This window comes from Erigeron canadensis, chromosome 8, assembly GCF_010389155.1.
Source record: "Erigeron canadensis isolate Cc75 chromosome 8, C_canadensis_v1, whole genome shotgun sequence".
NCBI classification, from domain to species: Eukaryota; Viridiplantae; Streptophyta; class Magnoliopsida; order Asterales; family Asteraceae; genus Erigeron; species Erigeron canadensis.
The window spans coordinates 26,258,270-26,274,541 of NC_057768.1; the positions used below are offsets into that span (position 1 = coordinate 26,258,270).

At 32.7% G+C, this 16,272-nt stretch overlaps 1 protein-coding gene across 1 annotated transcript; it reads left to right on the forward strand.

Moving 5' to 3' along the window:
* Positions 1 to 8,371: 8,371 nt before the first annotated feature.
* On the forward strand, positions 8,372 to 14,806 carry LOC122578217 (O-fucosyltransferase 31-like). The gene is made up of 10 exons (XM_043750126.1): positions 8,372 to 8,711; positions 9,462 to 9,524; positions 9,628 to 9,709; positions 9,796 to 9,866; positions 10,024 to 10,112; positions 10,207 to 10,410; positions 11,190 to 11,427; positions 12,607 to 12,834; positions 13,736 to 13,933; positions 14,467 to 14,806. The coding sequence occupies exons 1-10, from the start codon at positions 8,514 to 8,516 to the stop codon at positions 14,677 to 14,679; spliced, it is 1,584 nt and encodes a 527-aa protein (XP_043606061.1). The 5' UTR covers positions 8,372 to 8,513; the 3' UTR covers positions 14,680 to 14,806.
* Positions 14,807 to 16,272: the final 1,466 nt, after the last annotated feature.

Here is a 16,272-nt window from a genome sequence, read left to right on the forward strand (position 1 = left end):
CCCTACTGGTTCTTTTGGGCTGCCAACATCTTTATCTTTTCCCTTGAAGGGTTTGTAACCAATGTCAGCGACCTTGGGAGTTGCTGCCTTTATAGTGAAAGGGGTCTTAGTAAAAGACTTGTTCTGGCTTTTTTTTCTTAGCTTGTTTCTCCACCTGGAGAGCCATCTTGCAAGCACCTTCGTAAGTCCAGATGGACTGTAACTCGACCTTCCCAGCGATCAATGGATTAAGTCTACCAATGAATCTGGCTATGGTGTGTTCTTCAGCCTCTTTCACACCGGTACGAATTTTCAGTTGCTCAAATTCTCTGATATATGCAGTGACTTCCTTCATGCCTTGTTTCAGGTTGTTCATCTCAATGTATAGCTCTTGCTTATATGCTTGAGGGACAAATATCTTCATCATACACTCTTTCAGCTTGGACCATGTTTGAATCTTCGTCCCTGCTCTCTCCCTTTCTCGCTTCATGTTCTCATACCAAAAAGAGGCATATTTTTTTTTAACTTTATTACAGCAATCTTATACCCCTTTTTCTCGTCGTACCCCTTAACTTCATTAATTCTGTCCATTGTTTGAACCCACTTAAAATATTCTTCTAGGTCTGTTGTACCAACAAATTCTGGTAAATCAACCTTGATATCTCTTAAATCATCTTTAGGCCTCCTAACCCTTCTTCTAGTAAAATTTGTTTGGACAGATGATTCATTTGTTCCTTCATATTCATAAGGAGAATCTTGGGGTTCAGATCCTAAATCACTTGGAACATCATGATCTCTATTCACTCTTACGCCTTCCTCCAACAGATTTAAGACTCTGCCCATTTGTTGTTGGAGAGCCTCGATTTGTCTATTATGTCTCTCATTGAGAGCTCCTTCTATATTCATGTTCCTCCTAAAGGCCATTTTTTAACAAAACAGAGTATAAGATGAACAGAATAAAATAGATCTGGAACAATTTCTCAATTCAACAAGAACAACAAAGACGTTTTATGAAACCCAATAAACCTTGGGCTCTGATACCAATTTGATGTGAAATTTTGCCTGTTGGATCCAAAATTCACTAAGACAATAGAATTTGGGTTTTAAGGTTTATGAAAAATAAAATTAAATCAACAAGTTATATGAATATGAGATAAAATAGAAGAATCCACCACTTAGATCCTAAAGAAATAGTCCTCTAGAATCAAAGATAAAGGATCCACTCCAACCCACCACTATAATCTATAAAGGATAACCACTAAGATTATAATTAAAGGAATTGAAGATTTAAAGATCTCACCCCTAAAATTGTTAAAGGATGAACCACCACAATTAAAGGTAAAGGGATCACTCCACACCAAAATAAATAATGATTTATAAAGGTAAAATGAAGATTTGATAAGAAGAAAAAGTGTTCTTTTCATTCCATTCAATAATCAATTTACAGATCGATTAAGTCTAGCTTTTATATGCAACACTCCCTATTTTCCTACAATAAAAGAAATACATTAATAAATAAATAAAAGTTGTAGCACATGGGAAAAGGACAATCAACCAATAGGAGAGCAAACACGTGTTGTACCCTGCCTCAGGAAATATTCCTTTCATCTAACATGGTCCCCACAAACCGTTAGACAACGTTATTCTAATGCACACATCCTTATCCAAGACCTTCTAGAATTTGTGATGTGGCAGCTTTTTATTGAAACAAATAACTTCTTGACTGAACAAAGTTCTACTGAAGGGAACTTAACTGGAGGTTGTTGCTAGGGGTGCTGACTGAAGTGGTTCGCTGATACTATCCACTGATGAGTTTCACTAATCGTGGAGGGACTTGCCACTGAAGTAAAGTAACAACTAGAGGCTACTCATTAGTGAATGCTTGTCCATAATGGGCTATGGCTGGCAAGATGAGCTTTGCTTGCTCTGGAGGCATCTTCAGTCCACTGCTTGCTGCCAGTTGATTGCTGCCTGACAGTTTAGCCGTCCTATCCAGTTGACTGGAGCTGGTCAGTTCAGCGAGTGGGATTGTTTTCGCATCACAATCTTACCGACTTAGTCAATATAAAAATTTAGGGATTAATCACTTATTCACGAACATACTTTTCATTTTGTACATGATTGCATCGTAAACTTTTATATTGATATATATTATCCATGAACTTTTTAAATTGTACATGATTGTTACTTGGGTGACTTGTAGACCTGGTCACCCCTGTACCAACCATGTGTAATTCAAAAAGTTTATTAGAAAACAATTTACCAATAAAAAAGCTTATGGTGCAATCATGTATAGAAAGAAAAGTTTATTAATTTAACATTGAACATATGGGGTTAAAAGTTATCTATATAGGTAGGGCTAGAGTTAAAATTAAACAAACAGTTGTCGTTTGAATTAGGATTGCATCCGTCGGGAAGTGCATACCGTGAGGTTGATCAGTCATCAAAATTTGTTTCGACAAATTGTTGTTTTACAGCACGTTTGGGTTGTTATGCCCTAACTTTGCATCATATTTTGTAAAACACTAGTTTAAATTTAGTATTATAATATATGTAAGACCCGTGTTCAATACTGGACACGAGGTTTACGATTATCAATATTAGATCTTCATACATCATAAAAGCTTATAATTTTGAATATATACAATTCTAAGTGTTATATTTTGCAACTTGTAGTACAATAATCATAGGTTCGTCACTGTCATTATTAGCTGAGATATATTGATGGAACTGTTTACCGTAGTTATTCCACAATGCACATTTTCTTTATTATTGAATATCTTTAAACCAATTGTACTCGTAATATGATATTATTATAAAAGATAATTAATAATTAAAATATAAACATACTTGTATCCTGTACTTGACATTGAAATATATGTATTTGATCATGATGCGGACCCATAACACGCATAGGTTTATTGTCAATCACATGTCCTATGATAATTAGATAATAATTAGGATTGGTTTTATATTCTTTGATAACAATTATGACTCTTGATTTGAATGACAACTGTAACTTTAAACATTAATACGCAAAGTAATATATAAAAAAGTAGAAAATTATGTACCTTTTTGACTGAGAGATAGAATGAATCTTGAATGGAGTTCATATTGATTTGGATTTAGTATTCAAGTAATCTTCTGTTGTAAATCGTGTTTTCTTTTGTGGTCGTCCCATGTTCTGATTCCTATTGTGTTTAGAATAATGATGTTGTACGATGGCTAAAAATAAATATAATTTAAGTATCTATGGCAAAAAAAAAAAGTGTAAATTATTGATGAAAAACAAAAAAGTGTAAATTAAATAGACTTTTTCTACAAATTAATATTAATATTAGTATAATAATATATTTGGAAAATGATTATTAGGATTTTTAATTTGTAGTAAGTTTAAATGATGACATAAGAGAAAATCAATTTAATGAAATTGAGCGATTTGATAGGTTAAAAATTAATTAGTACAACTGTATTATTTTAAGATATTTTACTTTGAATTTTATAAGGTACAACTAAAATCATTTAAAAAGTGATACGAACAATTCACATCATGTTTAGGAGAATGTAAATGATAGATACTACTAATATTTTTGAAAATTGACATAAGAAAACGTAAATTTTAACATATTGGTCTTGATCTTAGAGTATTGATGATGATTTATCATGCAATAGGTTTTAGGTTTTGTTCCTAATGTAAATTTTAAAAAAATATGAAATTTGTAATATATATTTTTTAACGTTCGAATGGTCAGAGTCTATTCATTCCAGTTATCAACCGCTAGGGGCGGATGTAGTATGCAATTGGTGGGGTAATGCCCCCAATAGGTTGCCCAAAATTTTATTTTTACTTGCGTAATATTTTGTCACCAAAGCCCAAATCTATTAATTAAATGCCCCCAGGTTAAACTTTGAATGCCCTCCTTTAATACTAAAGTTTGGAAGAGTGGATCATCACTTATTAGATAACATTCCAAGATTCCAATTTCCAAATATTGAAAACTATAACCACCTTAATATTTCGTTATTTTATTTTCGTTAATAAAGATTAAAATAATACTAACAAGGTTTTTGTTAAAATAAAACAAGTATTAAATTAAAACAAATATAAGTAAAACAATATGTTTCTCTTCACTAAAAATCACCATGCATCATGAAAATCATCATGTATCATTTGTTTCGTGAATCTTCATGCATCAATTTAATCATGATCTAAGGGTTAAGATCTTGTCTTATTTATTTTACTTTAATATTTGTTTTATAATACTCAATCACGTACTAACAATTATAACATTTAATTCTCTTATCTTTAGTATATCATTATTTTCATATTAGTTTTATTGTACATATAATTGCTGTAATGGAAATTAATTTGTTAGGTGTTCTTATGTATATATGTATTTGCGAAGATTGTATTATTTCCTCTCTCTTCAATGAAAATAGTAGTTTGTTTATAATATACATATGATTATATTATTTCAACTCGACCGATCCATCCAATTAATTTGGTTTTAAATGGTTTAGTTGGTTTAACCAAACCGTACACATTACTAACTCTATTTTCAATAAATTGGCTCTTTTGTTGTTGCATTATTGTTATTTTTCTGTTGCTGCTCGGTTTTATTAAAGTTATTGTTTCTATGGTTTAGACGGTTTTAAAGTTGTTTTGAAACTATTTCGAGGTTATTTCGTTGCAGTTATACAACTATTTCTTTTTTTTTGTTTAATGGCGGTTATGAGGCTCATTCGTTATTAAATAAGTTTTTTTTTACCCCCATTTAAAGAAATACCTGGATCCGCCTCTGTTCGCTACGTCTTTTGGGCAAGATGTCTTTCGAGTTTTCAGGAAACCACGGAGGGGGGACTTCTTATTAATCCGCCAAATGGTACAACGATAAATAGGAGTAAACTTTGTCCCTTAAGGATTCGAACTTGGGTCTCCCCAGACTCAACACCCTCATGGAAAGACTGAGATAACATTGAATATGTATTATTTTATACGGTAGTAGATCCAGTATTTGAATCATGTTAAATGCGTTGTACACTTTGACCGATTTCATAGATGAAAAAAGTTGTAGTTAAGGCGGATTGGATAATGGTCAATTCAAACCGATTTATTCTTTGAAAACTATCAAATTTGCAATGACATACGAATGTTACTTTATACATCTTTCAAAAAATTGATTACCAATTCTATTCCACAAACTGGTGTTTAGCAACTTTCTAGCTTTAATGTATAGCTTTCACAGTAGGTGTACCAACCCGCAAAATAAATGATAGTTTCACGACAAGATACATCAATTAATAAATTGTGTGTTCGTTTCTATTGACCATACAAGATTTCCAATTCCCTTAAAATAATTTTTTTTTAACTATTCGACATTCGACATCAAGGAACAACATACCGTATAATGGTGAAGCCCTGCACGTACTCTAGACTACAAGATGTAGACTATAAGCCGTTACAGTTGATTCAGGGAAAAAACTCACAAACTTGTTACTCCTAAGAGTCAAACCCAAAACCTATGAAAAAACCAAAAATGCATCTGTCAATTGAGCTACCTTCATTTGTCATCCCTTGAAATAATTAATTTTGCATTTTGACATAGACAACTAACTACAAATCTATATGGTGGTTTTAAGCTAAAGGGGCTGGCTCGTGGGCATGAGACTAGGCAAAAATGCAACATTCACTTATATATATATTGTCAAGATACATACCAAATTTTTTTTTTAATTTTTAACGGCACTCAAATACATACCAATACCGATCAACCTATATTAAAACAAGATTATAGCCTTATTTTATCTTCCACCATCAAGAAAGCATCGTCTTCTCATCAACAAACACCACCACATCCAAAGCATTTTTCTAACATAACTCAAATTAATTTCAAATATTCTATCACATATTAACCCTTGGAAAATTTCTAATAAATGTTAAGAAACTAGTCTAACTATATACATAAAATTTGACAAAACACAAATACAAATCTAGCGTGCTTATTTTCCCGGTTTACAAGGTTTTTCATATAAGTTTACAAAACGATAGTTTTGATTTATAATGCCATGGGAAGATTACAATCGTGGTTTCTGGTATACAAGACGATAGTTTTATAATATTCCGACCACCGAAAAGAAACCTAAAAATACAGTGGCGTGAGTGTGGTAAGTAAAAACGGTTGTGCTAGATATTGTCTATTGTTAATTATAAACCGATTTTGATATCTTATATTTGAGATTTTTATGTCATAATGTATCTTATTTTATGAGATTCTTGCATTGATAGTTGTTGTACTTATATAGATTTAAGTTGGGTTTAGGACTGATTTACATTCGAGCATCGGGGAAAATGATCGAATGTCAGAATTTTGTTGAAGAAGACGACGAAAATTGTTTTACAAAAATCATTAAGAGGGTAAAATTTTATTTTCCTTCCTCACGTTGTCATAATTTTGCACTTTTTGTCCCTGGTCAAAGAGTAGATGACGCTTATGCCTTCATTTGTTGATCACGTGAGACGACTTGACAAGAAAAGTTGGACATCGTTAAGTGTCAAACATTAAATTGAAAATTTTAGTCCAACTTCAAGGATGCAAATTGATATTTTTTTCACTTTATGCATAATTTTCATATCTTTCTTTCTCCCCACTCCCATCTCTTATTCGGCAATCACCAAAACACATACTTTTACACTTTAGAAATTGTAACATAAAATCTTTAATTAATCCTTAAAGTTTGGCTTAAATTCGTACGAATGAGATCCTATAGTTTGTAACTTTTAATTTGATATTAAGTATTGTTAAATCATCTATATATTCATTAGCTTAACTAAACGTGATTGAAATTTTAAATCTTTACATTTGTAGTCTTTAACAGTTAAACATGTTTTCTTGGTAAAGATTATTCTACAACTCGATGCATAAATCTTTGGTTGAAAATTTTAGTATTTTCATTTGGATTTATTAATACATTTCCACTGAGTAATTCTTTAGTTTGAAAGTTTAGTTTTTCGAGTTAGATTTCTTCATTGAAACAAAGTTTTGCTCAAATTCAATCTTAATAAAAACTTTCTTAAAATTGAAAGATTTTCCTAATTCAAAGTGGACGGGTAATCTTCAAATGAAGAAAAACTTCATGCTACTTTAGTTGCCATATTAACGAAATTGCTACCATGTCCATCTAAGTTGTTAGGCATATGTCAACCTTTGAGCTCTTTATCTTCTTTCAAACTGCCACATCAGTTCTTTTCTTTCTTAAATCATCTCTTTCCTACTCACTATCAATCTTAATTCTTTCTCACCTCTTTCTCATCTTTTCCATAACTTTTATTCATTTCTAAATAAATAAATAAATAGTATGCATTACAACTAAATATAAAAAAAATGCTTATTTGAAATTATAACATACAAAAATAATAATAATAATAAAAGACTAAATTAAATAGTTTTTGAAACTAATAAAATGATTTAGTAAATATATCTATATTTGAGGGACTAAAACTGAAAAAACAATGTTTTTGTCTTTTTCCGCTCCACCTTCTCCTACAATTCATCCTTCACAGACATATATATCTTATATCTATAGTATATATATATATAGAAGAAAAGTGAGTATGGGCTGTTATGCACCTAACTTGGGTAAAAAACCCCTCACATTTTTTTTAAAAATATTTTGAACAAATGTTTGGGCCCCATGCTTTTATGTTTTAAAAAAAACTATTTGATGGGTTTTTCACCCAACTTGAGTGCTTAACAGTCTCATATATTCTCTTCCCATATATATATATATATAATACTCATATCTTAAATCACCGCTCTCTCTCCCTATCTCCTCGTCGATGGTAACCGACGACACGCCCATCGACGACCCTCGTGCCATTCTTGTCTTCAACGACGAGTTTGTGGATGGGTTAGTCGACGAGGGGTTGGCTTCGGCGTTAGATCACATCTATCTCAAATCCAATGGTCTCTTGTGTAATTTTTTTTTTTTCGTATTGTGTCTCATGACTAAAAAGATACCCATTGTAAATTACATTATAAAACTTGTTGCTGAGTCTATGTTGTTATGATTATATGTCATGTAAACATATTTATGATTTTTATAATTAAATTTAAAAAATATATTGATTAAAAATATATATATATGATCAAATTGTAGAATGAAAATTTTGATTAAATTATATAAATAAATATCAAATTTTAGACCTTTTGGGAAATTCACAATCTCACTTCTTACGGGCTTTAAGAGTCCTGATTTCATCTCAGGCATGTGTGGTTTAAGCTTTTTATACTGTTCAATTAAATGTCGTGTCTCAAATATTAAAAGAAAAAAAAAACATATTACAACGTCATTAAGATTTAGATCAACATCTCGATCTTAACCATGTTGATTTTGACAGACATATGAACACAAGAAGAAGAAAAAAAAAAAAAAAAACCTGATAGTGCTCCATACAAATGAATCACCCAGTTAGAAATTCAAATAAAATCAACAAGTGATGCTGGTGGTGTTGATGTTAGATCTGGCGACCATAAATGCGACCCTCTCATTTATATATCTCACATTCTAATTATAAAAAGAAGGAGATGAAATCACAAACCACAACAACGTCACAATTACAGTCACGACAACAGAAAGCTGTTGCTTTTGCTGGGATTTTGTTGATTTTTATTCCCAATTTATGGCCAAATCTCTTTCATCCTTTCTCCCGTTCCTATCCTTCATTATTCTCGGTACCTCCCTCCCTCTCTTTCTTTCATATTACAGTCTTATGAATCTGAATCTGCTGATTTTCTCTCTCTCTCTCTCTCACCCACACACACACACACACATATATATATATATAGAGAGAGAGGGGGGTAGTCAATCCAATACATCCAGCCTTAGAATGAGAACACTTAAAAACTTCATTTTGATGCATTAAAAATCCATAAAACTAACATAGTGTATAACTAGTTATTATTATTATTATTATTCAAGTGTTTAACAACACATTGATCCGTCAAAATCAAGAAAATTACAAGGTTTTTTTGTGCATCCGTCTTGGATCAATGTGAGTGTAAGAAAAAAAGGTGATTTTGTCAATTTTGACGGATCAATGTTTTGTTAAACACTTAAATAATGATAATAACTAGTTATACACTAGGTTAGTTTTATGGACTTTTAATGCATCAAAATGATAGTTTTAAAAGTCCATAAAACTAAAATTGGTTATGCACAAACTACTCTTTAATTATATGACAATGAAACGTTGTGCAGTTGAATAGACTAGGCGGATCCAAAATAACTGCTATTGTTGCTCCTCGTTGTTGTACAACATTTGTATATATATAACTACAGAATAGAAGCGGATGTCTTTTATTTGTTTGTTGTTGTATTGATGAACGAAATGTACGACATTCTAACCTTAGGATATATCGTTTTGCGTTAAAAAGTGTTCTGGTCAACTAAGATGACAATGAGGAGCTTTCTTCTTCTTGTAGGAGTGGATTGCTCCGACTGCAAAGCACATTCGTCTATTAGAGGGTGCTTCACTTGAGCAAAGTGTGAGTAGGTGCTAAGCCCTTTTATTTCCCCTGGGTCGAGTTTTGAATCTAATTTTTTTAGGTGCTCACAATTAACATTTGTAACACGTTTTTTTTTACGCAGTCTGAGACACAAGAATCGGATATTTGGTCTCCATTACCTTACCAAGGATGGAAACCTTGTCTCGACTCCCCTAGTGTTTCATGTGAGTTTTCCTTAAGTTACATGTTTATGTTCGAACTTGTTCTGGAATATACTCTGTTCATTTGTTGATTGAAATCATGATGTTAGTCAATCCAGAGAAATCATGGGGGTATATTCAGGTGTTTCTAGATGGTGGATTGAACCAGCAAAGAATGGGGGTACGCTGTTTCATCTCTTGAATGCAAGCAAACAATCATAAAAAATAAAAGAAAAATGAGTAACATTTCATTAAGTTAATTATTTGTTTCTGTTCAAAAAAAAAGTTAATCATTTGTTTTGTTTTTCTTCGATCTTCTAAAATATTTTCTCCTAAAGATTTGTGATGCAGTTGCTGTTGCTAAAATCTTAAATGCGACTCTAGTAATCCCATACCTTGAAGTAAATCCTGTCTGGAAAGATCCAAGGTATTTATTTGGCAGCTAAATTGGCTTATCTTTGTATTTTAAACTAATTGTCTCACAAACTACTGATAAAATAAAAGTTGTATGTGCTATGCAGTTCTTTCAGTGATATATTTGATGTTGATCACTTTATTGAGGTGTTGCAAAATGAAGTCTCCATAGTTAAAGAGCTTCCCAGCATGTACTCATGGAGCACAAGGGAGTACTATGGCACAGGCATACGAGCTACTAGAATCAAGACGGCACCTGTACATGCTTCTGCTAACTGGTATCTGGAAAATGTGCTGCCAATGCTCTATAGGTTTGTCATCATCTTTTATTTTATTTTTGGTACTAGAACTAGTTTAAGTCATTGTTTTTTCAAAGTTTACAGTTCTCAGTACAAGTACAGTGACAGTTCAACAGTTAAAAAGAGGTGGCAATTTTGAGCAATTCACTTATAAATGTCTCAAATTGGGGTATGTTTTAATTAGAACGGGTCAACTGGATTATGCTAGAGGATAAGGTAACAGTTAAACAGGTTTAAACTGACCCATGGTGTATTCAAATGCAAAAAAACCTAAATGGCTATTCTAGTTCATATTAAAACGCATTATATATTTGTGTGTGTGCTTGCATGGAACCCATTTCGACCCATACTTACAAGTCACCCGCTTGACCCCCCCCCCCCCCCCCTTGCCCACCCGAACTGATTCTTTTGCCTTCTCTTGACATTGTGCATTCATTTTTCACTGTCCAGTTTTCCGCCTGAAACTTTACAATAATTTAAGTTTTAGCTTGTTACTGGTCTTTTGAACTTTTGCCTTTTGGAGTTTTGGCAAAAATGTTTGTGTGGCACCTAATTTTTAACCAAATGTGTTTGTTATTCATCAATGACAAGATGGGAGATTTTGTAGGCCATTTTTAAAGTGACATCATCTGTTATTTGTAACAATAACGATAATAACATAAGTAATTTCAGATATAAAGGAAGCTTGAAAAATTGTTGCAGTTTATATTGGATAAAGATTAGTTTACAAAATTTCTCATAAGTCAAATTAAAACATAATCTACATTTTGATCTTCAGTCTATTGTTTCAGTCATGGGGTAGCTGCTATAGCGCCATTCTCGCATCGTTTGGCTTTTGATAACTTACCCAAGGAGATCCAATATCTTCGATGCAAGGTTAACTTTCAAGCATTACTTTTCGTTCCCCACATCAGGAGACTAGGTGACACCCTTGTCCAACGTCTTCGAACTTCTCCTGGCATGATAAGCGGAACAAAGGATGAAACAGGAACTGGAAAGTTTATCGTTTTACATCTTCGCTTTGACAAAGTATGTCTTCTTTACACAAAGTCTGATTCATTATCACCAATGTGTGCCAACTTAATTGCATATTATCGTTCATTTACTCAATATTTGGCTCATTTATCACCAAAGTTGTTACCAATTTGATTGTGTATCTCCTTTTGGGTGATTGCTGAGTGGGTGGGTTAGGTAATTCAGATAATGGTCAAAATTTGTAACTCTTAGGCTAGATCAAAACTCAGTAGGTTGACCTATTAACACCCTTTTGGCTTCTTTTTCTATATTTTCGGAAAGAATCAATACATTAAATATGAATACAAGAACACTTTCTTGGTTCTTTTTCTAAATAATTATCCATTTTTTCAATTAAGGAATTTAGGAGGTGCTCTCTTTTAAACACATAGCTGCCCTCTTTACTAGTGACCTCTTACTAAGTACTAACCAAGTTGCTTCGTCATCACCCCCTTTGTTTCTTCTGACCATAATTAGCCAAATGCGTTCAGGTTCTCATTAGAGGTGATAACTTCAACCTATTTACTCACAAATGGGTTGATTTGGGTAATCTGTTTTATGACTTTTATTTCTAACATGCCATAAGGGTATGTTTAAAAATAACTTTTCTGAAAAAAATCATAGAAGAAAAATGGCCTGAAGTTGCTCATAGTTTTTTTAATGCATAAGACCTGCTAAATCATGAAATTGAAAAGGGCAAATTGCTATACACAGAAGGAGGGCATTTAATGTTCTTTTAGCAATAAAAGGGGTAATGTTAATTTTGCAACAATAAAAGGAGTCACTAACCAATCTGGAACAAATAAGGGGGACATTTATCTATTTGAAACAGGGGCTGAAACACTGTTCAAGTGTGGGGGTTTACAGTGATTTGTGATGGTATCCCTTTATCTGTTTCAAATCGATCAGTGACCCCTTTTATCTTTGCAAAATTAACGTTTCCCTATTATTGGGAAAGAGAACATTAATTTCCTCTTTACTTTAATATTACCTATTCATATAATTGATTTATATATGTATATATATATATATATAATCACTTTTGTTGGCAATTTGGACAGTCTCCAGTCAACCTAATACACTGACCAATACCCAAAATTAATTGGTTTGCCAGTTACTCAACCTCCCATATTGCCACCTCTATATCTTATCCATAAATTATAGTTATGTTTCTTAGAATGATCTATTGCACAGGATATGGCTGCCCATTCAGCTTGTGATTTTGGTGGTGGAAAAGCGGAGAAGTTGGCTCTTGCAAAGTACCGCCAAGTGATTTGGCAGGGGCGAGTCATGAAAACTCAGTTCACTAATGAGGAGTTAAGACATCAGGGACGATGTCCATTAACTCCTGAAGAGATTGGTCTGCTACTGAGAGCTTTGGGGTTCAACAACGATACACGGCTTTATCTCGCATCTCACAAGGTATTTCTGATCTTCTCCAATTGATCTTGAACATTTAGAGTTCACATTTCACATAAAGTTTAAAGAAATTCTTTAACTTTAAACTTTGCGAACATGTTTTTAGAAATTACTCATCCATCAAATTTCTAAGATACCCTTCAAAAACGGCAAATTAAGGAATCTTCTTCATCTCATAGCAATGCAATCAATTTTTTTGTGACGGTATGAATAGGAAAAATAATGATTTACAGCCTACAACTTAAGTCTCCTAACAAAATGAAATCCCCGTGCATTGGAAAGAGTAAAAGTGGAACTCATATTTTAATAGTCGAATTCAAAACAAACCTTATATTATGTAAGTAGTTGTACTTCTCTAGTTTCTTACTTTCTTGCTTGTTTTTCACTTCAAACCAACCCTTATCAAAAGAAAGGAAGAAACGGCAAAACCGCAGGAATGAGGGAATTTGAAATTTTTTATGAAACTGTGAATTGAATATCGGGCATGAAAAGAACATTTGAGTCAAACTCTAACATACTTTTAGCATTAACATTAACTTATAAGGAATAATATAATAATTCAATTAGGGCCCTTGTAATTTGTATACTTAATTGTTAACCCATAGATACTTATAGGGTTATAGCATATTACCCTTAATTTTGATTTTGAATGTAATTTAGAAATTAATTGAAATCACAGACCTTTTACATCGACTGAGTTCACAAACCATTTACATTGACTGAAATCACAAACCTTTTACATGCAATTTAAGCATTATCACGCTTGGCACTTTTAGCAAGAATAAAATAGTTGTTTGCACTACATAGCCACTGATTATATATATGAAAGTTCCTTTGCTCAAAACGCGACTGAAGCAACCTCTGCATAATCTGCTTGACTGCTTACTATGTCCCTCTTTAAAAGGTTTATGGTGGAGAAGCAAGGATTTCTACTCTGCGTAAACTGTTTCCACTTATGGAGGATAAAAAAAGCCTTGCCTCTGATAGAGAACGAGCTGAAGTTGAAGGAAAGGCATCATTGTTAGCTGCTGTTGATTATTATGTCAGTATGCACACTGATATTTTCATATCTGCTTCCCCGGGCAACATGCACAATGCAATGGTATGTATTTATTGGGAACATAATCGCTCTTTAAAAATGCATTTGGAAATAATATACTCTGTTCATTGAATTCAAATTGCAACATGCAGTTTTCCTTTTTTGCATTTGAAAATGATCATTTGCTTTCAAGGTGGCAGTTCCTAATCATTTATATGAAACCATGCCGGGATTGAAATTCATTTATAAGTGGTCAAACAGGGGTTCTAATTCAAATTAGTTATCAATTAAATGATTTGAAAGTGTATGCAAATGCTTGCACCCTCCTAACTTAATATATTAAAAATATTATTATGATGTTAATACTACAATTTATGATTATATATAACATACTAATTTTTTGTTTTAAAGTTGGACTGAAGTGTCTTGGGTGAATTACTTGCTCATTTCAATGTGAACCTAGTTTAGCCTGTTACCCAACCCGTGCATTTCCTTTACTTGTACTACATAGGCCAAGTAGCTATAGAAACTAGATCATTCTTTGTATTATCCATATGATTCTTTCTAACAAAGCAACGTTGCTACTTGTTTTTCAGCTAGGGTATCGAGCTTACAGGAACATGAAGACTATCAGACCGAATATGGTGCTCTTGAGCCAACTATTTCTAAACGAAACGATGGAGTGGCAGGAGTTTCAGCAGTCTGTACAAAATGGACATAAGAACAGACAAGGGCAAATTAGGTTAAGAAAGGAGACTCAATCTATATATACCTATCCCATTCCTGACTGCATGTGTCAACAACACTAGTCGTTCTTTATTAACAGGGTTAGACTAGTATACTGTAGTTAACTTGATATGTGTTCCTTTTTGCCGGTGTAAATGAATGCAGATTACAGTGAGGAAAAATATATGTAATTTTGCTTTGTTCTTCTCATTGAGGTATTATGCATAAGTTACATGGATCAAGTATCGGTTTGGATTAGTTTGACGGTTTTGAAGTTCATTTAAGATGATAAAAAAAAAAATGCTGCTGCTTAACAAATAGTTTAAATTGATATCATCGTTATTTTGAAATGCTTTCAAGAAACTTCCCAAATCTTTATTTATCAATTATCAATCGAGTTTTACTTACGAAGATGAAATAATTGGATGATATGGACTGTCAAGCTTTCAACGGGAAAAAAAATATAGCTACGTCTTAGAGGAAGGGGTTTGTAGTGACTGATAATGTAGATTTTTAAAATTTATAAAATAGGTTTAAAGGTTAAACTATTAACGCGAGAATTCAATGAGTTCAATTAAGCATAATTTTTTTATATCGCTCACCCTTACCCTATCGCAATATCTTGGTGGGAGCTTGGAAATCTATTGTTGGATTAAGCTCCCATAAGTCCCACTTTTGACATTTCTCTGGAGTATATGTTCACAAGTGTCTTAGGTGACGAATGCAATATTAGATTTTGGATTGATAAATGGCTTGACAACACCCCTTTCTACAACCTCTACCCGGATTTGTTTAAACTCGAAAAGCAAAAAAAGTTGTATGATTTTTGAACGATGCACAGGGGCAGGCCTCTTTTCACAATGGGCCTGGCAATGGGTACGCCCACCATCTACCTCTAACGAATTAAATCAACTCGAAGACATGTTATCTAAGATCCAAGGCATCACCCTCTCAAACAATAAAGACTCATGGGAATGGAACTTGGATACTTCTTCTGGATTCTCTGTTAAATCTATGAGATCGCATCTTCAAAGACTTCCGACTGGACCAAATAGATGGATCTTCCCATGGAACAAGCTCGCTCCGTTTAAAGCTAATATTCTAGGCTGGCGAATTGAAATACAAAGACTCCCGACTTTGGACCAGTTGTCACTTAGACAAGTTCCTACATCTTCGTCTCTTTGCCCACTTTGCAATTTTCATCCAGAGACCACCGAGCATCTATTCCTAAACTGCTCATTTGCAACCTCCTTATGGTGTTGAGTTCAAGTTTGGTGCCAAATTACTTCTCCAAAACCACAGGAATAGATGTGGCATTAAACTAGTCTTTTTAAAATTTTAAAATCAAATTTTACCAACTTTAATCATAAATATTTTTATTTGTGATTTTGATCTTCTCTATTTAGATTGCGAAATTTATATCTATACTATATTAATAAACAAACTACCCTCCCTTCTTTTCAATTCTCTACTTTTAAAATACTCAAAATACTTTTAATTTTTCAACACATTTTTAACTCACACACTAAATCTACCCAATATATCCATAAAATATTTACACCCATATTTATCTAAACTATCTATCTTCTTTATTAAATAATTTAAATATTTCCACTTAATGTCTCAAACCATAAAATAACTACACTACCATTTACATAAATATATATTCCCTTTTC